Raw genomic sequence first — 27,455 nt, 5'->3', positions numbered from 1 at the left:
TTGCAATTTTATGTTGTATTTTAATAACCAACAATAGCATACACATTTTGCATATGTGAACAATATAAAATGATATAAAATGCTCTTACATAATTATAAAGACACAACATATAAAATGGAAGCACACAATTTATAAATGTCTAAAATATGATTTATCAAACTCATAGCTCTGCATCGACAGCTTTTTGCTTGTAAGTTAAAATAGAATATCAGTTATAAAAAAATTAAGGGGATTTCTCAGAAAGGAAACAACACTTTAAAAGCAGCAAAACATGACACAGTTTATTGCTGACTTATAGAATTTAAATGGATATAATTATGCATTCTACATCATCTACAAAAGCTAATGCTGATGCAATTTTCTACAATTAAGCAAGATTATTTTCTATTCTAATTGTATGTTAAGTACTTGTTACATATCATAATTTACTTTTGATAACACCTCTAGATGACAACCTTTTTCTAATATTCTCATTGTAATATAGGCTTTCAATCCTTACATTTTAATTTTTCGAAGATATCAATCAGTAATATATTAAATAAAAAATCAAAATAATTGACACTTTATATGTAAATTGGAATTTCAGGGAGACAAATTCATTGAGAGCACTGCTCTTATTACCTAATCCCAATTATTTATTACTTGTATATTGTGTATTAATTTACTCTTGTAAAAATACAAGATGAATTCTCAAAACACATCTGGTGTACAAAATTATAAACCCAGTTTTTAACAGAACATATAAAATATTTATATACTCCCACAGTGTAAATATTTCTAAACAAATTTCAAAATGGATATGCATCTGTGCCTGAAAGACATGTTTAAAGATATCTGATTGTTTAAATTCTTGCAGGTAATTTCAATGCATTTTCAGAAAGATATGTTAATGAGGTATTATCATATGACACTTTGCTTTAAGGTGGTACACAACACTTTCACTAAAATTAATTTGGCTTGTTTAATTTTCATAAAATTTTGACAAAGTATTTATTTTGACCCTTTAACAAAAATATATAAATTTCAAAAATTTTGAACCAACCATTTTATCAGAAAAATTACACTGGTTATATAGCAGATTGACAAACACCAATTTTGATCATTGAGAAGCTTAATATTCCCTTTACAACACAACATAATCAATACGTTTAGATGACTTTACAGATATATCTCCCTGTAGTCTTAGGTACCACCTTAAACAGACAATGTGAAGTTGGAATTGGAAACATACTAGCTCACAAGATAAGTTATTCTATGGAACCTATCACAATATTCTACACATTAAACTCATTCCAAGCCAACCAGTCAAATATGACTTTTGGCATCATCAGTTTGATTGTTAAATTTTCATTGACTTTTCTGAAAATATCTTTTGTCATTTTTTACAAATTCATTTGCTTAATTATACAATGAATACAGATTTGGTTCATTTTGAATAAATGATAACTAGAGTTCTCAGAAGACTCTCAGTGAGGCAAATCAACATTTCTCAAAAGTTTGGCAAGTCCTAAAAATCAAATTGGTCCATTTTCCAGACATTTTATAGAGCCCCAGCTTAAGGAGGTAGACCTAGGTTAAAGGAAATAACTCTTAAAATCATCAGTACGTTTTTGTCAACCATTTTCAAAAATTTATTCTAAGCTTCTAGGTTACATAGATTATTTTAATCTGTTTCAGGTAAATGCTTAAAATACATTGATGAACTTGACTTTTACAAACGCATAACTGATTTACAGAGTTATCTCCCTGAACCAAGGTCTACCCCCTTAAGTTTGATATGAGGTCCATGTTTTACAAAAAAACATCCACTAAAAATTCTTCTCAGGTGACATAAACAATTCTGTAAACTTTGATACATTTTAGATTTACTATGAAACGCAGGTTAGTACTCATATTGATTCACTACTGAGAAACAGGAATGACAGTACGACAAATAACAACAATCTTATTACGTCAATCACAGGAATGGCTTGAACAATATGTATAATATTATCTTAAATAAGCATAGCTAATAACTTCAACACTCATGTAAAATCTAATTGAATAATCAATAGAATATGTATCAATGTCTACTTTCAGAAATATTAAAAATGCAAACAACATTTATTTTTCTTGTGATGTTAAAACTACAATGGCAAATATGTGATTAACCATATATGTTTTTTTTTAAAAGCTTCATCTATAAATGTTTCATTTGTCTATTAACTTTTTCTTCAAATATGTTTTGCATTAACTGATTTAATTTGTGATGACTTCTTCATACTTTGCTATAAATAAAAATTCCCTCATTAGTAGTATACACAGATACTTAGTTTTTTTTGGCCTATTACAATATATAAACATGTCTGGCATAATGGCATAAAACAATTTAAAAATAAGTGGAATATATAACAGCTTAATACAATATAAACATACTAAGCATAATGTCAAAATATTATGTAAATATTAAGTAAGTAATGCCACTTGATATATAAATTTCATAAAATAAAATATGTAACAAGGGTGGATGCATACTGTTAAAAAAGTCATTTGATGAGATATTAATGGTAAAGTATTCAAACAAGTTAGCGGTCATAAACATCAATGAAAAAGACAGCATATAAAAATCACTGACTCTACCAGGAGGTAATTTGTTTGATATGAAAGAGATCTGACTTCAATATCTGTTTTTACAAAATTGTGTAATATGAAAGAGATATGGCTTCAATATGTTGTTATACACATATGTGTGAGATTTGATATGATTGGTGTGTATATAAAAAAATTGCCTTTTACAGTTGTTTAAACATTTATATTTGCCTGCTTTATTCAGACTTGTTTGTCCCTTTTTAAAATATTTGTCCGTTAATTTTTCAAAATTTTACAATTTATTCATACATTTTAGTATTGAATAATATTGCGGTTAATCTCAAAATGGCAAACAATGTCAAATTTGGTCTTTTAAGAAAAAGCTTTAGTAACATTTATTTTAAATATTGAAATGAGTGTAAAGGCAATATAAAAAATATCCAAAATACAACTGCTTACTGTCAAATATTTAAGAAGACTGGGCAAGTAAGAGTATAATTTCTTTAGTCTACACTTGTTTTACCTTCAATTTATTGGGGAGACATTGCGACTTTATTAATGCTAATTTTTAACACAATTTATTTAAAAACATGATATACTAAATATGATTGCCATATGATACAAAGGGATTTATAAACAAGATTGTCTTTACATTAAAACATTTCCCTATGGCCTGATTGCACATTCTGGTATATCTAAGCTAAATTAGGCAAATACATCAGCAGCGTTAGCATAATAACCTTCACTTAGACAACTAAATATTTTATTAAACCTCTGTTTAAATTGGATTTCTGTTGTATTTAGTTTTTGTATTTGTAGATTTCAGTTGGAATTGAAGCTTGATGGGTAACTAGACAATTATCATAAAACAGTTTGCTTATAAAAAATACAAACACTGTTGACTATTCAATTATTTGTCTCTTTTTATTGAAAATTATTTGAACCCTTTGCAAATCTGACTATGAACAGATGGATCTTTTTCCTTTAACCATATGATATCTGTTAAAAGTTGACATGAAAAAACCTCACTAGTAACATACACAAACATATATATATATATAAACTCCTTATTTCTTGTTGGAAACTCCATGATATGATCTGTTAATAACATTTAACACAAACATAACAAATTGAGCAATAATAAAACATGTATAAAACTATATAAAATGATAAAAAACAATATCTGAACAAAACATATACTGATTACTACATAAGTAGATATTATAACCTTTCTTAATCATGATCCTTGTGAATTTCTAGATCACATCTTCTATCTCATACCAGTGTTGAAAATAAATGCCTTTTAGATCACATTATTGGAATGTAGTTTTATATCTTCATACCCAAAAAAAGAAACAGTAAATTTTCTGAACAGGGCGGGCAGAACATTTTGTCAACATGAAGCCACAGAGACACACCTTTTGTGCACAGGTGGAAAATTCAAAATCCACCTGAACAGTAATATATAGCATTATATCTGTCAGTACATTGACATATTGATAATTTACACAGAGGTACAAATCAATGGAATTCAGGAGTTTTTATTCTCAAAAACAAACGTCCTGGATCATCAATGCCTAAACAAGCTAAGAGTAATCTTAAACACCTGACCATAGATTGGTAAACTAAAAAGTTCAGAACCTGTCACTCCTGAACTAAATTATGAACCCCTGTTATAGTTATCCAATAGTTCACTCATATCATATATAATAGCTAGGCATTCTATAGTTATATAATAAATTATATTGTAAATATAAACAACTTAAATGTAAAACGCAACATGTAACAAACTCTTGTTCCCACTTTCTCCTGTGAATCACAATCTAGTGCATTGTGGGTAAATTTTTCAAAACCAAACACTAAAATGTTGTTGTTGGCTATCCAGGGCATGAAAAATGCAAGTTCAACCAATAAGGTGATATACATTTTTGGGTTTGAATAAAGAAATCAGCCAATGTCATTTTGATTCTGAAATGGGGAATTTACTTCAACACACAATTTTCTAATTAATTCTGTTGATGTAAATGAGATTATGAAAAGAGAAAATAACAATCAGAAGAGAATAATATAAAATTCAGTTTAAAAATGGGCTGAAAAGAATGAAAAATGTCTTCTTAGCCTTGGCCATCTAATGGCATGAATGGTATATATGGTATATAAAAAGACATTACTGTAGCCATCTAGTCGTCTACAATTTTCTTGGCCTTCTAATGGTCCTCACTACCATGGCCACTTAATGGTCCATACTATGTTAGCCATTTAATGGTCCACACTATCTTGGCCACTTAATTTTTGTTGAACATTATAAGACTAAAAATTATTGTGTTTCTACATTTATACTCCTAAGAGTGAACATTGAACACTAAACTAAATCTTCTAAAGCTTTAATATATTTGCATCAATCTATCCATTGTCAATTTTGGTAAAGGTGTTAATAATTGACCAGTTCCCTCTTCTTAAAGCCTAACATAGATGAGAGGTAAAAACTTTTTCAAGGTATCTCCTACATTGGTCTATTTTGTTTTTGGAAAACATCTAAAAGAATTAAATTTTTCTTGATGTGTTTGTAAAAATATGTGTAGCTACAAATTTTTTCAAGGCATATATTTTTTAGTTACTGAGAAACAAGTTATTTTGTAGTATTATATAGATGGCCATGGCTATAGGCAGAGTTCAAAATGAAAATCTAGATCTCTTTTAAAGATAATCCTGAAAGGAGTTGAATTATTCATAAGAAATGAGCTGCGTTGGATAGAAATCGACCTTATGCAAACGAAATCAATACCTCTGTTAACCTATTTTGGGTTAAAATAATTTCTACAGAAAGTCTGTAATTGTTCCAAAAGTAGGTTTTCATAAGAAGACAATCCTTTTAAACGGACCAAAATGCAGCTTTTATATCTTAGTTATTCCAAAATCGATTAAAGTCTTAGATATGTATATGTGTACATGCACTTGCATAAGGTCCATTTCTATCCGACGCAGCTCAAATGATAAAAGCCAAATACCAAGGATTCAATCCTAATATGACTAATACACATTTATAGCAGATTGTCAATAAAAAATTCTTTTACATATATCTTTCCAAATTAGTGTTGAGCAACATCTTCTAAAAGCCCAAAAAATTATGAGTATAATTTCTTATTGCTTGAAACAATGTAAACTTTGCAAACCCCGAAATCATTTGACAAAACAAATCTGTGTTATCTGTTTCATGTTGTTTAAATGTGTCTATAATCTTTCTGTTTTAGAGTAAAATATCTGACGTTTAAACATTAATAATTTTCCAAAATCCCAAAAATTATAGAATATCATAACACTTGAGCTAAAGTTATAAACATTAAGATTTCTCCTCTTCTTCTGCCCCATCTTCAAATTCTAATGACTTCTCTTCACCTGACCATACTACATCACCAGACAACAGTGACAATGGGAACAGTTTCATCTGGAGAAAATCTTCTAACATCTGAAAATAAATAATAAATATTTCCAGAACCATCGCTTGTAGCTAACCAAAGAGATATGAACTTAACTGACATCATAGTACAATGGGAGGTTAATGAAATCACTAAAAACCAGATGCTCCGAAGGGCGCAGCTTTATACGACCGCAGAGTTCGAACCCTGAACAGTTGGGGCTAGTATGGACACAACATTCAAGCTTGATACAGCTCTGAATTTGGATTGTGATTAAATAGTTGACACAACATAGGTTTCTGACACAGAATGAATGTGGTCTAAGAACTTAAACTTAAAAATTTTAAATTGGACATTTACCTATTATGGTCCAATATCCAAAATCTAAATACATGGTTAGATTCAGCATATCAAAAAACCCCAAGAATTCAATTTTTGATGAAATCAAGTAAAGTTCAATTTTGGACCCTTTAGACCTCAATGTGGACCAATTTGATAACAGGGCCCAAATATCAAAAATCTAAATACATGGTTAGATTCAGCATATATCAAAGAACCCAATATATTCAATTTTTATTCAAATCAAACAAAGTTTAATTTTAGACCCCTATTTGGACCAACTTGAAAACTGGGCCTAAAATCAAAAATCTAAATACATGTTTAGATTCAGCATATCAAGATTCAATTTTTGTTGATATCAACAAAGTTTAATTTTGGACCACGATTTGGACCAACTTGAAAACTGACCTCATAAGCAAAAATCTTATTACATGTTTAGATTCAGCATATCAAAGAACCCCAAGGATTCAATTTTTTTTTAAATCAAACAAAGTTTAATTTTGGACCCCAATTTGGACCAACTTTAAAACTGGGCCCAAGATCAAAAACCTCAGTACATGTTAAGATTCAGTATATCAAAGAACCCCAAGAATTCAATTTTTTTTTAAATCAAACAAAGTTTAATTTTGGACCCCAATTTGGACCAACTTTAAAACTGGGCCCAAGATCAAAAACCTCAGTACATGTTAAGATTCAGCATATCAAAGAACCCCAAGGATTCAATTTTTTTTTAAATCAAACAAAGTTTAATTTTGGACCCCAATTTGGACCAACTTTAAAACTGGGCCCAAGATCAAAAACCTCAGTACATGTTAAGATTCAGCATATCAAAGAACCCCAAGAATTCAATTTTTGTTGAAATCAAACAAAGTTTAATTTTGGACCCTGATTTGGACCAACTTGAAAACTGGGCCCATAATCAAAAATCTAAGTACATGTTAGATTCAGCATATCAAAGAACCCCAAAAATTAAATTTTTGTTAAAATCAAACTAAGTTTAATTTTGGACACTTTGGACCTTAATGTAGACCAATTTCAAAACAAGACCAATAATTAAGATTGTACATACACAGTTAGAATCGGCATATCAAAGAACCCCAATTATTCAATTTTTGATGAAATCAAACAAAGTTTAATTTTGGGACCCTTTGGGACCCTAATTCCGAAACTATTGGGACCAAAACTCCAAAAATCAATTCCAACCTTCCTTTTATGGTCATAAACCTTGTGTTTAAATTACATAGATTTCTATTGACTTATACTAAAGTTATGGTGCCAAAACCAAGAAAAATGCTTATTTGGGCCCCTTTTTTGCCCCTTATTCCTAAACTGTTGGGACCAAAACTCCTAAAATCAAGCCCAACCTTCCTTTTGTGTTCATAGACCTTGTATTTAAATTTCATAGATTTCTATTCACTTATACTAAAGTTATTGTGCAAAAACCAAGAAAAATGCTTATTTTTTTGGCCCTTTATTCCTAAACTGTTAGGACCAAAACTCCCAAAATCAATCCCAACCTTCCTTTAGTGGTCATAAACCTTGTGTTTAAATTTCATAGATTTTTATTTACTTAAACTAAAGTTATAGTGCGAAAACCAATGTGTCTTTGGACGACGACGCCAACGTCATACCAATATAATACCGCAAAATTGTTTTGCGGTCGTATAAAAATATGACTAGCAACAGTCACAACAAAGCATGTAAAGAAGAATGTGAAATATGCAATATCGAAAAAAAATGAAGAAAACATCGTATTTTGAGATAAGACACTCAATTTCAATCAAAATGATCTGAAATCACTAATGGAAAAATTGGAAGTATAGTGTGTATAATTTCAATCATATTGCATTCTTCCACTGCAGTGTTGATGGACAAGAGTAACAATGCTTCAATCATATTCAATTTTCGATTTTCCAATCAGCATTGATGATGTCCATACAATAGGAAAATTTTCCTGTTATGTCTGATTCAGGTGTCAAGAATCAAGATATTTCATCATTGTTCATAACATATATTGTTTCCTTTGCATGACATTTAATTTTTTTTTTTGCTCTTCAAATCGACCTTTAACTACCTTAAAACATGTACATTATCTGCTAATCAGTGAAGGGCATCATTTAATAGTTATTTTTGAAGCAAATAACTTCAACCAAGATGGCCGACATGGCTTATTAAAATAGAACACATAGGGGTTAGTAGTTTTGTTTCTTTTTCAAATAACTGGAAAAGTTGATAATAAAAAGAAACTAAAAGCAGTTAATTTGTCTTTTAAGGGACATAACTCTGAAGAAGTCTTATTTATTATCAAATGCCTTGTGAGATTTCATAAAGCAACGAAGCATTTATTTCTTTTGTTTCCTATTTGAAATGTAGACATTTGTATATCATTTACTAGATCTTTCCAAGTTCCTAGTTCTTAATTGAGTGATGTTCAACACCACTTTCAGTACTTATATGCCATTTTGGTGGCGGGAAGTTTATATTGGTTGAGGAAACTGCTTGCACGAACTTCGATTGAAAAACTGACAATCCTAGTCAATTAAGATTAGAGTCCAGCAAACCTGTTAAGTGTGGGATTTGTTCACCTTGGCATTGACAGGCTAGTTTCAGTAGCTACACTATGTTTACTAACACCACATTATTCAAGATATAGATGACTTTTATTTTTAAAATATCTCAAAGGAGTTGTTATTAAGAGTCTAAACCTACTTAACACATGGAACATTATTGGTAATTGAAAAGAGAGAAGTGTCAGTCTACATGAGAAATTTCTTGTTTTATTGAGGAAAAATCTATAAACTAGGAAAAATCAAATCAAATATTACAAGTATAACAAGTGAAACTGCGAGCTACTGCTCACTGATGATACCCCCGCCGCAAGTGGTAGAGAAAACCTGAGTGCCTGAAGGGAGCCCACACCTTTGGCAAGAAAACTGGCATACCTCCTCAAGTTAGATTTTCATCAATATCAGTCTGTCCTTCAAAGAGGAGTTAAAATGCACAGACAGAGGGAGGTCAGGGTGATTCCTATATACCCCCCCCCCCCCCCTAAACAAACAAAAAACAAAAAACTATGTTAACAGTGGTTTAATAACAGAATAATGCTATCAATTTACTTGATCTTACCTCTTTTAAGTGATCTGTTTTAAGTTCTGGAATGTTATACTGGAACCCAGTCTGTTTTAACTTGGAGCCATCTAAGTTAACATGTTTATTGTAGAGTAGTTCCTAGAAAAGAACAATAAATAGTTTAATGGTATACAAAGAAAGAAGTGGATTCAATTATTTTTGTTCAATTGTGGGTACACATTTTTTGATGCATTGGGGAAAACTTGCATATTCATGGATATTTGATTTTGTGGCTTTGCCAATGTCTCAAATTCAAGCCTATATTTAATTTGTAATGTGTTAAGGTGGTAACCAACACCTTCACTAAAATTTATTTGGCTCGTTTAATTTTCATAAAATTTTGACAAATTATTTACTTTGACCCTTTGACAAAAATATAAAAATCTTAAAAAAAATTGAACCAACCAATTTATCAGAAAAAATACACTGGTTATATAGCAGTTTGACAAACACTAATTTTGATCATTGAGAAGCTTAATATTCCCTTAACAACACAATGTAATTAAAACGTTTAGCTGAATTTACAGAGTTATCTCCCTGTAGTGTTAGGTACCACCTTAACATTTAAATTCCTTGTTCACCAATACACACGAAACGAAATTAGTATCCAACAAATAAAAATGAATTCACAGTATCAGCTGAAAATTAATGGAAAATGACTTGATGTATTTAACAAACACAAGTAATAATCTTTTTTAAACATGGATTATTAATCTGTTTTGTGATTAAAATTGTCTATTTATCTTTTATAATTGTTTACATAAAAGGTAAAATGCAAACAAACGGTAAAAATAGACATGTATTAAAGTTTAATAACTCCAATAAAGATGCATCTAACAATTTTTTCCTTCAAGACTTAATCATTGATCTTGTCTTGTTTATTATTTATCCATTTTTAAGATTCTAACTATCTATCATGATTTTTACATAAGGCAAAAATGCTAAAATTGGTATAAATCGTGATCATCTACTCAGGGGTCCATGTGTTATCTACAGAACTATATACAGGGTACTATCCTGATCTATAAATTGATTTAATGGAGTGTTTTCTATATTGTCTTTCTGACAGGCATCTACCCAGGGTTCCATGTGTTATCTACAGAACTATATACAGGGTACTAACCTGATCTATAAATGGATTTAATGGAGTGTTTTCTATATTGTCTTTCTGACAGGCATCTACCCAGGGTTCCATGTTATCTACAGAACTATATACAGGGTACTAACCTGATCTATAAATGGATTTAATGGAGTGTTTTCTATATTGTCTTTCTGACAGGCATCTACCCAGGGTTCCATGTTCTATACAGAACTATATACAGGGTACTTACCTGATGTATAAATGGATTCAATGGAGTGTTTTCTATATTGTCTTTCTGACAGGCATCTACCCAGGGTTCCATGTTATCTACAGAACTATATACAGGGTACTAACCTGATCTATAAATGGATTTAATGGAGTGTTTTCTATATTGTCTTTCTGACAGGCATCTACCCAGGGTTCCATGTTCTCTACAGAACTATATACAGGGTACTAACCTGATCTATAAATGGATTTAATGGAGTGTTTCCTATATTGTCTTTCTGACAGGCATCTACCCAGGGTTCCATGTTCTCTACAGAACTATATACAGGGTACTAACCTGATCTATAAATGGATTTAATGGAGTGTTTTTTATATTGTCTTTCTGACAGGCATCTACCCAGGGTTCCATGTTCTCTACAGAACTATATACAGGGTACTAACCTGATCTATAAATGGATTTAATGGAGTGTTTTCTATATTGTCTTTCTGACAGGCATCTACCCAGGGCTCCATGTTCTCTACAGAACTATATACAGGGTACTAACCTGATCTATAAATGGATTTAATGGAGTGTTTTCTATATTGTCTTTCTGACAGGCATCTACCCAGGGTTCCATGTTCTATACAGAACTATATACAGGGTACTTACCTGATCTATAAATGGATTCAATGGAGTGTTTTCTATATTGTCTTTCTGACAGGCATCTACCCAGGGTTCCATGTTATCTACAGAACTATATACAGGGTACTAACCTGATCTATAAATGGATTTAATGGAGTGTTTTCTATATTGTCTTTCTGACAGGCATCTACCCAGGGTTCCATGTGTTTATCATTTATTTCTTCTACTACACTAGACATGTTCACCTTAAATTATAACATACAATAACATAATTTTAGGTTAATGTAACATTTAAGGAATGACTGTAATATTTTTTCTGTCTATGAAGAAATAACATAAAAAATGTGGTGCACACTGAATAATGCGTGTAGCGGGTTATTTAACAGTGTGCACCACATTTTTTATGTTATTTCGAATAGACAGAAAAAATATTACAAAATATGACGTCATTGTCACATGACTAAATTATGTCTATGGACTTGTAACAAAATAACGTCAGCCAATCAGAAGACACGTTACATCCAAAATTAAATTATTCTAAAATCCAAATACTATAAATTCAGAAATTTTCATGGGCATTCTTTAATTGCAATTTATTAACAATGGACAGAAATGAAATATCAAAAATTGTTTCTGTAGTCTGCATACAAATCTATAGAAATTTTTTATTTCTTTAAACTTTTAATTTTATGTAAACCTAAAAAATAAATTAACAAAAATCAATTTCACACTAATAACCAGATGCTCTGCTGGGCACAGCTTTATACGACCACAGAGGTTGAACCCTGAACGGTTGGGGCAAGTATGGACACAACTTTCAAGCTGGATTCAGCTCTAAATTTGGATTGTGATTAAATAGTTGACACTGCATAGGTTTCTGACACAGAATGAATGTGGTCTAATGAACTTAAAATATTTTATTTGCCTTTGAGCAATTCACTATGCTGTTAAATATATTAATCTTCTCAAAAAAATGTTTGAAGAAATTTTCTTTTTATTTGTGAAATCTGAAATGTGCAAAAATTTATTGTGCAATAAGATATTTCTTGCTATTGTGCAATACTGTGCAATTGAAAATATTTGCTATTGCACAATACTGTCATGACTGTGCAATTTAAGATTTCTTGCTATTGTGCAATACTGAGCAATTGAAAATTTCTTGCTATTGCTGAATACTGTGCAATTGAAAATTTCTTGCTATTGCACAATACTTAATATAATAATTTTGGATCCTGATTTGAACCAACTTGAAAACTGGGCCCAAAATCAAAACTCTAAGTATTTGTTTAGATTCAGCATATCAAAGAAGCCGAAGAATACAATTTTTGTTAAAATCAAACTTAGTTTAATTTTGGACCCTTTGGACTTTAATGTAGACCAATTTGAAAAGGGGACCAAAAATTAAGAATCTACATACACCGTTAGATTTGGCATATCAAAGAACCCCAATTATTCAATTTTTGATGAAATCAAACAAAGTTTAATTTTGGACCCCGATTTGGACCAACTTGAAAAGTTGGCCAATAATAAAAAATCTAAGTACATTTTTAGATTCAGCATATCAAAGAACCCCAAGGATTCAATTTTTGTTAAAATCAAACTAAGTTTAATTTTGGACCCTTTGGACCTTAATGTAGACCAATTTGAAAACGGGACCAAAAATTAAAACTCTACATACACAATTAGATTTGGCATATCAAAGAACCCCAATTATTCAATTTTTGATGAAATCAAACAAAGATCAATTTTGGACCATTTGGGCCCCTTATTCCTAAACTGTTAGGTCCAAAACTCCCAAAATCAAACCCAACCTTCCTTTTATGGTCATAAACCTTGTGTTTAAATTTCATAGATTTCTATTTACTTATACTAAAGTTATGGTGCGAAAACCAAGAATAATGCTTATTTAGGCCCTTTTTTGGCCCCTTATTCCTAAACTGTTGGAACCAAAACTCTCAAAATCAATCCCAACCTTCCTTTTGTGGTCATAAACCTTGTGTCAAAATTTCATAGATTTCTATTTACTTCAACTAAAGTTATAGTGCGAAAACCAAGAAATGCTTATTTGGGCCCTTTTTGGCCCCTAATTCCTAAATTGTTAGGACCAAAACTCCCAAAATCAATCCCAACCTTCCTTTTGTGGTCATAAACCTTGTGTTAAAATTTCAAAGATTTCTATTCATTTTTACTAAAGTTGGAGTGCCAAAACTAAAAGTATTCGGACGACGACGACGCAGACAACGACACCAACGTGATACCAATATATGACCAAAACATTTTCAATTTTTGCGGTCGTATAATAATGATTCATTCAACAGTTTATACAACTAGATGTGTCCCAAAAAGTTGAAAAATCTGCAATTTGAATAACACATGTAGACACAAACATGATGGTGGTCTCACATATCAAAAATCTGCTCAAAATCTGGAGGTCTAAAGAAAAAAAGTCTGTATAACTGTGATTTTCAACATTTTATTAAAGTCCAAAGCCCGTAATTTCTGCAAAAATTTGATCTGTAACTCATCATGGTTAACTCGCATATCAAAAATCAGTCCAATATCAGAAGGCGTTTAGAAAAAAGTCTGTATAACTGTGATTTTCAACAATTTTTCAAAGTCCAAAGCCCGTAATTTCGGCAAAAATTATTGGAGCGGTATGAAACTTAAACGAACCTTAAACTTGATCTGTAACTCATCATGGTTTACACTCAAACCAAAAATCAGCCCAATATCTGAAGGCATTTAGAAAAAAACTCTGTATAATGGTTTGTTGCGGAATTACTGAATTACGGAAAATTCGGAATTTTGGACAAGGGTAAAACTATATGGCACCGACAACTTTGTTGCGGGGCCATAACAACAATGTAGCAAAGTCCAAAGTCTTTAATTTGGGCAAAAATTAGAAGAGCGGTATGAAACTTAAACTTGATCTGTAACTCATCATGGTTAACTCACAAACCAAAAATCAGCCCAATATTTGAAGGTGTTTAGAAAAAACTCCGTATAATGGTTTGTTGCGGAATGACGGAATGATGGAATTACGAAATTACAGAATTTCGGAATTACAGAATTACCGAATTTCGGAATTACAGAATTACGGAATTTCGGACAAGGGTAAAACTGTATGGCACCGACAACTTTGTTGCGGGGCCATAATAAAAAGATTAACCGATTATCGATGATGATAGCAGCACTGTGTTCATAAATAACAAATCACAAAACATTTGAAACAATCAAATTTGGACATTGGCATTTGGTGGATTTTTTCTGATCATACAAAATCTCCTTATTTTATGTTGATCAGATCTATGTAAAACAGCTGTAATGTTTAAATTTCAAATTACAGGAAAACCTGCTATAAAGGTCACCTCTATTAACATGATTAAGCAAATAACTGTCAAGTCAGATAGCCTAGGCCTCTTCTAAGTCCTTCTATAATGTTCCTATCCATTTTGAACCTTTGTTTCAATGTCACATCTATTATAAAATCTGTTTTAATGATCTACAGGGCAACTTTTATATACAGGTTTAACTGTAATCAAGTTTACAGTAGTAGACTAGAGACTATTTACCTGAGCTATATTGGATAAAGCTGATCCTACAAAGGAACAATTAATACTGAAGATTTCTGACACCAACTCACTGATCCTTCCTTGGGCTGAAACAAAAAATTGACAACAGTTAGGTACAATAAATAATTCATGAGGAGGATGCTGTTGCTGATGATTTCAGAAGATGAGTGTCTAGGTTAAAAGGTTTATGTCTAGATGAGTAGAAATGTGCTCAATAAATTGACAACTTCACAAGAAAGACTTATAATCTGGAATGGGGAAGGCACCTCAACATATTGAAAGGGATTTCCATATATCAAAAATTATATCTTTGTTTATGTTAACTAGACAAACTGATTCTTACATACATTGACATAGATACTCATGGATTACCAGATTTTTTCAATCTCAATATGGGCTATTCCATTAGAATGTATGTGGGAGGGTAGGAAGGGACTTTCAAAATATCCCTACAACCAAGAACCATTTTTTAGATAAATTACATAAAGGTAATAAAACGAATACTGAAAAAAAGACCCATGACCTACATTCAACAATTGAACTTCCCTTTCTACCCTCCAACAAACATTGTAATGGAATAGCTCTAATTAAATAATCAAATTTCAAAGTCTTGGATGAACTAGTACTTACTAGTATTGCCTTCATCCACTACATTATACAATTCCCTGTTCTGGCCATGCAGACAAAGATGCCAGACAGCTCGACAGACATCATCTACATGCACTGTATTCATCTTTAAATCCTTCGTCCAAAGCATTTTCATCTTCTGTCGGATGTATTTGTATATAGCACCGATTAGTAATCTAGGAGCTATCAAAATAAAAGGAAAATTGCTTTAAAAGGATGTTCCATTTAAACATACATAGTACACAGGAAGGGTGAAAAAACATATAGAGGAAAGTTTAGAATGTTACTTGCATTTCCTCTGTATTCAACACCCACCTACAGGATTTAAAAGTGCCTTTCTTAGGGTCCTTGTAAAAACCGCCTTTTAGATTGATATATATATTATATCTATTCACTTTTAAAATACAATGAATTACATAAATATTTTGAAAAATTGTTTTGAAGGCCTTACATTGCCTTATTTTGCTTACATCCACTTCATTTTAACTATGGTGGATAGTTGCCTTATTGGCAATCATACCACATCTCTTTATTTATTTAATAATGGTAGTAAATAATATACAGTTTGTGAAAAAGTTGTGGGCTTGTAGTAAATTTGAAGAATACTCTCTAAATAAATTATATTCAATGAGGAAGAATAGAATTGACACCAAAGATTGGTAGCACAATGGCTTATTCCACCAATATAAACTGCAAGTTTGACTGTATGTAATATTGATTATTTAATATTGCTGAATATTGCTATTTCAGAAAAAGGTTGCATACAATTTTATACAATGTAGAGGGTCTTATAACAACAACACTTTAGGGACTGCTGCATAAATTTATTGATCGACATGTTTTGGTGCCTAGGGCACCGTCCCTAAAGTGTATCCTGATGATGGTGCCCTAGGCACCATAACATGTTGATAAATAAATTTCTGCAGCAGTCCCAAAAGTGTTGTTGTTATAAGACTAAAATTGAGAATGGAAATGGGGAATGTGCCAAAGAGACAACAACCCGACCATAGAAAAAAAACAACAGCAGAAGGTCACCAACAGGTCTTCAATGTAGCGAGAAATTCCCGCACCCGGAGGCGTCCTTCAACTGGCCCCTAAACAAATATATACTAGTTCAGTGATAATGAACGCCATACTAATTTCCAAATTGTACACAAGAAACTAAAATTAAATAATACTCTCTACATTTTATGTTTTTTATCATAACGACCCTGCATACCCGAGGTATCCACTTTATGGACTCTTTTGTACTACAGACTCACCAGGGATTGGTTCACTTTCGTTTGTAATTAATTTTATACAATAAACTCCTGACTGCCTGGGCAAACTACAATGAGACCACCAAAGCATGGTTTTTTTGTATCATAACCACAAACTCCTGAGTGCCTGGGCAAACTACAATGAGACCACCAAAGCATTTGTTTTGTATCATAACCACATCATGCTTTGTGATTATAACTTACTTAAACTATTTCTATCACCAATACCATACACTATAGCAGGTCGGATAATTACAAAATTCAGATCTGGAATGTTTTGAAGATGATTTTCTACTAATAATTTGTGTTTGGCAAGTTTGGTCCATGGAGAGCATTTGCAGTCTTCTTTACAAGGTTTCTGTAAAAACAAAAAAAAACCATGAGATTAAAATTACTTCATTACAGGACACCATTAAAAAATGATACTTTGTTTGATGTCTATCCATGCCTTGTAGGGTTGAGTAGGAAGGAAGGGATTTTTGTTGTCTACAACATGAGTTTAAAATAGAAATATGAAACAATGCATCATAATTTTTTTCAGGTGAGCTGCATTTCAGGTGGATAGGTATACAACAATTCAAATCTTATTTTTGGCCTCAATCATGTGCTTTGTTTTACTTTTACCGTTTTGTCACATGGTGTAATCTGTATTTCTACGACTATTCAAGGTTTAAATGTCCCTTAGGTACCTTCTGTCCCTTTTTTTCTATTCTTCTTTAAATCTTTTAAATTTGTTCATTCTGTTGTTGATATTGTTAGTTTATTTGTTGTTTTTTATAACTGTGGTGTACCTTCAAAAGCCCTTTTCAGGATGAACTAAACCCTCTAATCAGTAATTCAAACTATATCTTTTTGTAATGATTGATTGTTTGTTGCTTTATGTCCAGTGGCAAATTGTTCATGTATATTCAGGACGAAAATCTCTTTGTAGGTACTGCATCTATTCTTTTAGTTATTCATATCGTTACAAGGCTTAAACCATTACATGTGGAAGGGTAGCAAGAGCATTTTTATATTTTGACATTAGTAGTTGCTCATTTTATGTATTGTGTATTCATTATTTTTTGTTGGATACCAATTTTCGTGGTTTTCGTGGATACAGGTCAACCACAAATTCAAATGTTCAACAAATTACAAACTTTCTTTATTCTTTGTGTGCGGCATTTGGCAAAACCAGGATATCATACATCCATTATAATGCAAGTCTTCCTCAATCCACGGAAAGTAAAACCCACGAAAATAAATGAATCCACAGTATGCAAAATTATTTCAAAATGATGCGGTTTGTGCTGGTTTTTTTTTTAAATCCCTTCTACCCTCCCCCATCTATTTTAATGAACTAGCCCTAATACAATCCTACCTTTTCTGAAGAATTCATCTGACCAGCAGAAAATTCTATATATCTTTTAATATTACGTCTCGCTGCTTCTTGGGCACAGTTATCACTTAAACTGACCACGCCTTCTTGATATACCTGTAAATATAATAAAAACGTTAGAACTTAATTTGACCACACCTTCTTCATATATCTGTAAATAATAATAATCAAAGAGCTGAAAAGCTCTGAGGGAAAAGACGGCCATTGTTTCAATTTTTAGGGGGGTATCTTTTGATAGTCTACATACAAAGAATGAGCAAAAGAACAGCTAGAACATATAGAAAGGCTGACAATAATGAAACTAATTGTTGTTTATTGTTATTTCATTTCCTTAGTCAAGAATTCATCATAGAGACAATTTGGACCAATGAGATCTACACCTACATGTTTAACACCGCCGCATTTTTGCGCCTGTCCCAAGTCAGGAGCCTCTGGCCTTTGTTTGTCTTGTATTATTTTAATTTTAGTTTCTTGTGTACAATTTGGAAATTAGTATGGCATTCATTATCACTGGACTAGTATATATTTGTTATGGGGCCAGCTGAAGGACGCCTCCAGGTGCGGGAATTTCTCGCTACATTGAAGACCTGTTGGTGACCCTCTGCTGTTGTTTTTTATTTGGTCGGTTTGTTGTCTCTTTGACACATTCCCCATTTCCATTCTCAATTTTACCTTCTAAATCAAAAGATTTGATTAAAGTTGGGAGTTAATTATCTAAAATTCAATTGAATTTAACAACTACTACAGTATATTTTAGAATTTTAATTATGTACAACTGAACGGCAGGCCAAGACCATTCTCATTTTTTTGTGACAGTATTCTCAAGAAAGTGAGGACTGAAAAATCTATTCAGTTTTAATTTTCCATTGATAAAGTTCCCAGTTACAACTCTCATCACAGGGATAAGCTGTGTGAAGTTTGTTTCCAGATCCCACATTTTGATATATCTGTAAAATTCATGAATAAATAGCTTTAAACTACAAAAAGCAATATTTAAAAAAATGAAAAAAAAATGACCACTACAATAATTATGTTGGTACGCAAAATTATTTTTTAATTGATGACTACTTTATATCATATATATACTTAATGTGACATTTTTAGTGGGTAATTACTCATCAATTGAGATGCTCCTTAATTGGAGAAAGATTCTAAAAACATAACTTTACAGAAAGAATGAAAACTGCAGTTACTCTCCCCAATCTCAATAGGTATAAACTACAAAAAGCAACATTTTTTTAAATTTTTTTTTTAACCATTTCAATAATTATTTTGGTACACATTTTTTTTTATATAGAAAACTACTTATCATATACTAAATGTCACATTTTGAATGTTCAGAAACATTTACTTTAGTGTAAAATTACTCATCAATTGAGGTGCTCCTGAATTGGAGAAAAAATTACTCATCAATTGAGGTGCTCCTGAATTGGAGGAAGATTCTAAAAACAGAACTTTACAGAAACAATGAAAACTGCCGTTTCTCTCCCCAATCTCATGTATACCCATTGACATTGTTTACCGCGAAAATTGACCTACATACTATCTGATTATAGCCTCAGATTAAAGCATTGCATGTTGGTGTGTGAATCATCTACACTACAGCAAACATCATTAGGTTTATATTTAACAAATACGGATTTTAAATTAGTATACAAATACTGTGAATGATTTTTATAATGAATAAAGGATATCCCTGTGTAGTGTGGCCTTCCAACAATGACGTCACTAGGTTAGATATATTTAGATACTGATTTTTACGGACTGTAAAAGAAACGTATTTAGTGTAAGGGAAAGCTCAATATACGATAATTTCATGAGAAACAGAAGGGAAATGTGTAAAAAATGTGTTTAAAGTCAATCTGTTCTCCTTGTCATCAATTTCAGTATGACATTTTGAGGGGGTTTCCAAACTATCAAAACAAAATGATTGACGTGAGGGAATGATACTCTGGCCAACCCCATTAGGGAATTGACGGCTTGAAGCCGTCTTTCCCCAAAAACGTCTGAACTTAATTTTTCATGACCTTTTTATATTACAGTGCCCATTAAAGTGTAGTTTTCATAAAATTGCTAAGTGAGTCTTGTACTTTATAGTGCAGAGTACCATTACACCATGCTTCACTCATTTTAAAAGATCATAATTCATTGGTCAACATCAAAATTTCAACCAATCAGTTTTCAAGAGCTACGAAACCTTAAAAAGTTTGACTATTGTTTTTCAGTTGGTTTTTAATCCTAATCTTGTATAGAATCATAAAATCACGATGAACTTTTGTTATGTTTCTATTCCAGGTCAAGAGTCTTAAATTCATTAGTTGTTGATTCTTTTCTGTCCTACCATGCATACATTTGAATTTGAATTTCTTAAATAATATTGTTATAAATGATTTTTATTTATTTATTATTTTTTTTAAAGTGATTTTTATTTACTTGAAGAATTTAAAAAAAATATACACATATCAGTTAATTATAATGTTTGAATAATCTCCCCTTAATTTTCTCATCACTTGTATTAGTAAATTTTTCTTACAATCCCACAAAAATTTTCAAGTTCTGACATGTAAAATCATGCCTTTATTGATTTTTCCCAGTTTAGCTCATAATTTTTTATTTGAGTTCAATGTTTCATCTCAATAATTCAACAGAGAAACTGATTGTGCAGCCTTCAAAAATTGACCCTTGGGGGCTTGTAAATGGTCAGTGTTCTGAAGATAACAGACAAATGGGATTTTCATTGTCCATGAAATTACACTTAAATGATAAATAAAGACATCTGCAAAGGGCAGACAATTCAAAATTCTATTAGAGCAAAGAAATCCTAAGAATTCAAGAAAAGAAGAAAGGACGACTTTTTAACTTATACAAGTAAAAAAATCTTAATGTCTAAGGGACGTAACTAAGCCATTTTTTTTTTTTACCTAATATATAAGTAAATAAAAGTCGCTTGTACAAGTATCCTACAAATGAACTTATATGTGTATATTTATTTTTATTTCCTCAAGTAAATGAAAATTACTTGTATAAGTAGTACCCCTGACTGCCATAAGTTGTTGTATATTTTTCATGTCAGCAGCTTTTTCAGTCGCCTATACTGTGTCCGTTTTTTCCATTGCTGAAGGCCATTGGCACACAAGCGGTCATTGGTGACTTACAGTTGTTATTTTTAAGTGTTTTGGTCTCTAGTTGATATTTGTCTCATTGACAATCTTTTCACATCTTTTTATACTTTTTTTTATAATTCAATTGTTTTTATTAAACATAAAATAAAACCTACAGGTTCAGTTTGTCCATATTTAGTTTCAGCCTGAAGTACAGTGGTTGTTGTTGGTTAATGTCTGTCATATAATTGGTTTAATTTTAAATTACAGTTTTGAATTAATGTGTTACTTATTATCTTTTTAATTAGTTTATATCTGGGCCTTTTATAGCCTAAAATACAGTAGGAGTTTTGCTCATTGTTGAAAGCATATATATTTTACCAGATCTTCTTATTTTTATATTTCAATTGTTTTTCTTAAACATGATGTAAACCTACCGGTTCTGTCTGTCCATATTTCGTTTCAGCAGCCAGATTAATCACATAATCATACTCTCCATCAGGGTCCGCAAAAGCATTCTCTACTGACTCTGTAATCAATTATCAGAAATAATGTCATCACGATCAAATTAAAAAAAATTAGTAAATACAATTAAAAGAAAATGTCTGCATGATCTGTTTACCTTTAACTTCAGTGATTAAATCATTTTTGCAAACACGGCTTACGACTAAACACCACTTTGATAGGTTCTTCTGAGGAACATTTTACTTGCATTGGGGGATCCAGGTGGGGGTCCGGGGGTTGGAACCCCCCTTTTTTTTGACGATCAATGCATTTGAATGCGAGCATATAGTTGGAACCCCCCCCTTCACGTTCCTAAATCCTAAGTTTTATGCGTAGTACCTTGTGGACTGTATCCTAAGTTTTATGTGTAGTACTAGTACTTTGTCATACCCGCCAACTGTCACTATTTGCGGGGGATTTCCCCCATGGAGGCTCCCAAGTGGAAATTTTGTAAGAGCAATTTTGTCCACTATTTTAAAGAAAACAATTAAATTACAATGGCTATGAGCTTGTTAAAGCACGAATAAACCAAATAACCACATAAGAATATATTTGAAGGCCCCCTTGAAGGTTTCGTAGGACTATAAGAACCATCTTTCACATAAAACCCCCATGGGCATTTTGAAAAGTTGGCAGGTATGCTTTGTGGACTGTTATGTCTATTTTATTTTGTTTTTTGTTTTTGACCATTTGTTTAACTTTCAATTATGATTTTGATTGCCCCAATTATACAATTCCATCTTTTCTCTTTTTCTGGTTTATTCAAAATAGTCTGAAATTATTCTGTTTTCAAATCAATATCAAGACTTTATATGTATACATGTTTATTTTTATGGAATTGTTTTATTACGTGTTTTCTTTTTTGTGTTTACCTCATATTCTCTTTTGTTTACTGTAACTTGTGTGTGCATTCATTATTGAACACAAATGCATGATTACATATTGTGATTTTTTTAAAAGCTGCATACTAATATGAATTGAATTTTAATGTGTGTATTGTTATGCATTTACTTTTCTACATTGGCTAGAGGTATAGGGGGAGGGTTGAGATCTCACAAACATGTTTAACCCCGCCGCATTTTTGCGCCTGTCCTAAGTCAGGAGCCTCTGGCCTTTGTTAGTCTTGTATTTTTTTAATTTTAGTTTCTTGTGTACAATTCGGAAATTAGTATTGCGTTCATTATCACTGAACTAGTATATATTTGTTTAGGGGCCAGCTGAAGGACACCTCCGGGTGCGGGAATGTCTCGCTACATTGAAGACCTGTTAGTGACCTTCTGCTGTTGTTTTTTCTATGGTCGGGTTGTTGTCTCTTTGACGCATTCCCCATTTCCATTCTCAATTTTAATATTAATGTTGCCAAATTTGTAATGCCAGTTGGTATTTTAGCGAAGCATGTCCTGTTGCATTTTCATAATAATTAAAAAAATTGAAAATATTTACATGGTAAATGTACATTAAATCTACTTACTTGGGTTTATAAGATTGGAATGTTTGAATTCTACTTGAGGCAGAGCAAATATCTCCTACAAAAGACATATATATATCATACTTAATCAAGTAAATTTTCTATATGGATGAAACCTTTTTTCTTTTAGTTCTAAATTTCTTTTACCGAATTACATATTGCATTGTGAGACATTGACTTATTACAATAAATAGCCAAGAAATTGATAGATTTGAAAAAAAATAATGTCAGAGAAACATTAAAATAATGCCAAGGTAATATGACCCTTGTTACAATCAATGTTTTATAAAATTTAGTTTGTTTATTTAATAATGTTATTCCTTTTGTCTACTGAAAACACAGAATAAAGTGTTAAAATACTGAAAAGGTATAAAATGATAAAGTGTGGCCTAGCCTTAAATGTGACAAGAACTTAGGGATGCCATTGAAGATGGAACTATTGCAATTCTCAGACTAATATGCTAAACAATTATTTAATACAGCTTTTCCTTCATATGACAAGGAAAAAATTATTTCTTCAGGCAAATAGAATCCAATTAAATTTCATAGAATTTAGACTCAGGTCTGTAGTTTTAAAAGTTAAATGTAAATACTGGACTAACCTTGTGTCTTGGACTTAGCCATGCCATGGGAGGTGGCACTTTGTCAGCTACTCTCACCTACAAAATTTACATATACATATATACATGAAGGACGTACAGTGAACTATAGTTGTTAATGTCTGTGTCATTTTGGTCTTTTGTGGATAGTTGTCTCATTGGCAATTATACCACATCTTCTTTTTTTTTATGTACAGACAAAATAATATAATAAAAAAAAATGCAACATTTAAGAAGAGAAACATGTTTGCATTCTGCCAGAAAGTCGCCAAATTACATTTGTGTAACTAAATTAACTTAGAATTGGAAATACATTGTAATTGGCTTTTCATCTCATATGCATTTAATATCATGAATAAACATGTATTAAAATTTGTTTTAAATTTTTACATGTTGTACAAGATGAATAATTTAGTATGTTTACTTCTACACATTTTTTTTATTTCAATGATTTATTCTATCATCAATTTATATATCCAGTCTTTGTTGTATACTTTCAAATGTATAATTTGAATTTTGTAACTAACCATTTTATACCTAATTATGAATATATTGGCATTTGTATAATTATTAAATATTTTTAGCAAAATCAGAGATTTCAATTGAGTGGAAGTAGTGGGCTGTTTGAGATAGCATATGGAAATGTCAAAATCCACTAGGACTGCGGTGTACAGATAGGTTTTCAATGATGAGCTTGAGTTATTTCCCTTGGCCACTTATTTGACTCACCACATGAAACACACCTTACAAACAAGTCTGATGAAAGAGACTTACTAGATCGTAGTGAAGAATTAAGCAAGGTTAAAGGAAATAAACAATGTTCAAAAAACAACTTTTCCTAAGGTCTAGTGGTCAGTATAATTAGTTGAATTTGGCTAATTTTACACTAGTACTCAAAACCCTCCTTCCTTGATGGGTGCATTTTACATAGACAAATAAAATCGTATAATATAATCAAAATGAGGATGTTAATTTGATTCGTGCTTCTTCGTTACATTTGTTGTTTTTATAGTGATTAATATGATAACACAATGTTTACTGCTGTACCCTTATTTTTGACATTTTTGACTATTGTGTCTGTTTGTTTTGTACAAGCATCGGTGACAATATAATGGAATGTGATACGACTGTCATACAAGTGAGAGGTTTAGCTAGCTATAAAACCAGGTTCAATCCACCATTTTCTACATTTGAAAATGCCTGTAGCAAGTCAGGAATATGACAGTTCTTGTCCATTCGTTTTTGATGCGTTTTGTTATTTGATTTTGCCATGTGATTATGGACTTTCCGAATTGATTTTCCTCTGAGTTCAGTATTTTTGTGATTTTACTTTTTACATGATTTATGAAGGAATTTATGCACTTTGACCTCAAAGATAGTGTCATAAGGGAAGTAACTCTGCACACAATGTACAAATCAAATTCTATCTATTTAGTTTTGTAATGAGGGTTTAGTTTAAGTACATAATATACCTACCTTGCTTATGAGATTATTTTTCACCAAGTATGACACCAGATTTCTTCCTATAAATCCTGTACCTACAACATATAAAAAATATAATATCACTCAACAAGCTCAATACTGTATTTTTTTTTTCTCGATCTTCTTTATTTAAGCAACTAATGAGTTTGTAAGTAAATATAAATGATTTTGAATAAATATATTCATAGGCAGATCCAGGGGGGGGCCCTGGGGGGCCCGGGCCCCCTCTTTTGTGGGAAAAATTTGGTTGATTATATAGGGAATCATTGAAGCATGACTGGAGCGGGCCCCCCCCTTAGGTCAGTCAGCGGGGGCCCCCCCTTAGGAAAAGTTCTGGATCCGCCACTGATATTGTCTTGTATTATAAACCACATCAAAAGAGTACAAACATTTTGACAAAAGGAATTCACAATATAGAGAAAATAAGTTGCAACAAGTTGGTTAAGAGTTCCAAACAAAACATGAAGATTCTAAATGCCATGTATTGATAATTCATGAAAGCTTTAATTTATACTTATTTAACCACTAGTGCTCTTAAAGGCTTTAATGCAAGTTCTTCGTTTTGAATGTATGACGATAGTAATGATAAAGCCATTTTATTGAAGTAGCTGCTCAATAAAGGAAATGAGGGCAATACCTAAACTGAGTAATTTTAGTCTTTGTTTAGAGTTAACATGGTTATGACAATCAAGAACATCATGAACTAGTCCGAGATTACTCTGACATCCAACGGTTGTTTTGCCAGACAAGCTGGGGCAGCGGGAAGTCAGAGGTCGTCCCATATCAAAGAGTGGATATTTGCCCGTCCAAGATAGATGTGCCACTTCGTCGCTTCTGGTGCCAACTAACGGCCTTGGAATTGAAATGAAAATGAAAGTCAAAATGTAGAAATCGATGGGTCACTGTGAAAACTGTTTAAATATGGAAAAAATAAAGGGTGGCAGGTAGGTAAAGTTTACATAAACGAAGAGATAAATGAAAAATAAACAAATTGATACCCAATTTATATAATTAGTTGGCACCAGAAGCGACGAAGTACCGGTAGCGCATCTAATTTGGACGGATAAATATCCACTTTTTGATATGGGACGAGCATGGACATCCCACAGCCCCAGTTTGTCTGGCAAAACAGCCATTTAACATCAGACAAATCTCGGACTAATCATGAACATACCTCTTTTTAGTGGGAAAAATTTGTTTAAACGATTCCTTAAATGTTTAAGTTAGAAAGAAATGCAGCGATTGTATAAGCAAGCGACAAACTGAAGACACATTTTTAGCGAGTGTATAGTTTGTTAAAGTTTATGCAAACTTTACAAACATATGTTAGAAACAAACAATTTAAACGTGTGAGCACTGAACCCTTTATATCATTTGTGTAAGAAAGAAATGCACTCATAATATCTTCCATCTCAGATAAAAATATTTGTTTATGTCTTGAAGTCCCCAGCCTCCCTCCTTTTATCTGGTAAAAATTTGACAGGGGTGGCCGCCCTCTTAGGAAGTCAAAAGGCCTGGGCTGTTGAAAATTTTTGTATCCTCCACTGTTTATTTTTTATATATATATATATATTTCTGAAATTCTGTATCCTAGTATTAAATTATGCAGGGGCGGATCTAGTCCAAATAATTATGACGTCTGGCAAGGCTATTTTAATTTTTTTCTGGGACGCCAGACGTCATAATTATTTGGACTAGGGCGGATCCAGAACTTTTCATAAAGGAGGGGGCTGACTAACCTAAAGGGGAGGGTGACTCCAGTGATGCTTCAGTTTTTCCCTATATAACCATCCAATTTTTACCCAAGAAAAGGTGGAGGCTCTGACGATACATGACATGTACATCTACTACATGTATATGATGTCTTGTCCATTTTTTAGCCCAGACTTTACATTTTTGATTGCCATACTTAGAGAATATTGATTGAGTCTTTATATATATAATAGTAGGTTAACTGTAAGGATTATTTTCATTTTGTTATCAGTTTTATAGTCAAATATTCATACCACCCAGGATTAAAACTCGTGGACGGACACTGGCTTCCGCCATTTTTAAAGATTGTGAATCATGTGGATCATGTGACC

The 27,455-nt window shown here is 31.8% G+C and overlaps 1 protein-coding gene across 1 annotated transcript; it reads right to left on the bottom strand.

Annotated features, from left to right (window-relative positions):
• On the bottom strand, positions 1 to 27,455 carry LOC143052575 (uncharacterized). Its single transcript, XM_076225635.1, has 12 exons — positions 27,378 to 27,455; positions 25,366 to 25,427; positions 23,893 to 23,949; positions 23,294 to 23,348; positions 21,756 to 21,847; positions 18,200 to 18,313; positions 17,044 to 17,197; positions 15,584 to 15,763; positions 14,954 to 15,039; positions 11,513 to 11,626; positions 9,451 to 9,552; positions 1 to 6,035 (listed from the first exon to the last, which is right to left on the bottom strand). The coding sequence occupies exons 1-12, from the start codon at positions 27,418 to 27,420 to the stop codon at positions 5,910 to 5,912; spliced, it is 1,185 nt and encodes a 394-aa protein (XP_076081750.1). The 5' UTR covers positions 27,421 to 27,455; the 3' UTR covers positions 1 to 5,909.

This window comes from Mytilus galloprovincialis, chromosome 11 (genome assembly GCF_965363235.1).
Source record: "Mytilus galloprovincialis chromosome 11, xbMytGall1.hap1.1, whole genome shotgun sequence".
In the NCBI taxonomy this organism is placed as follows: domain Eukaryota; kingdom Metazoa; phylum Mollusca; class Bivalvia; order Mytilida; family Mytilidae; genus Mytilus; species Mytilus galloprovincialis.
Note: the sequence above shows the minus strand (reverse complement) of the source record. Positions and strands in the feature narration are given on the sequence as shown.

Coding starts and splice junctions, on each gene's coding strand:
- LOC143052575 (XM_076225635.1), bottom strand. CDS start 27,420: ATGGCGGAAGCCAGTGTCCGTCCACGAGTTTTAATCCTGGGTG. Junction 25,428..27,377: donor ACGAGTTTTAATCCTGGGTG/GTATGAATATTT, acceptor TATATGTTGTAG/GTACAGGATTTATAGGAAGA. Junction 9,553..11,512: donor TAAATCCATTTATAGATCAG/GTTAGTACCCTG, acceptor GTTCTTTTCTAG/GAACTACTCTACAATAAACA.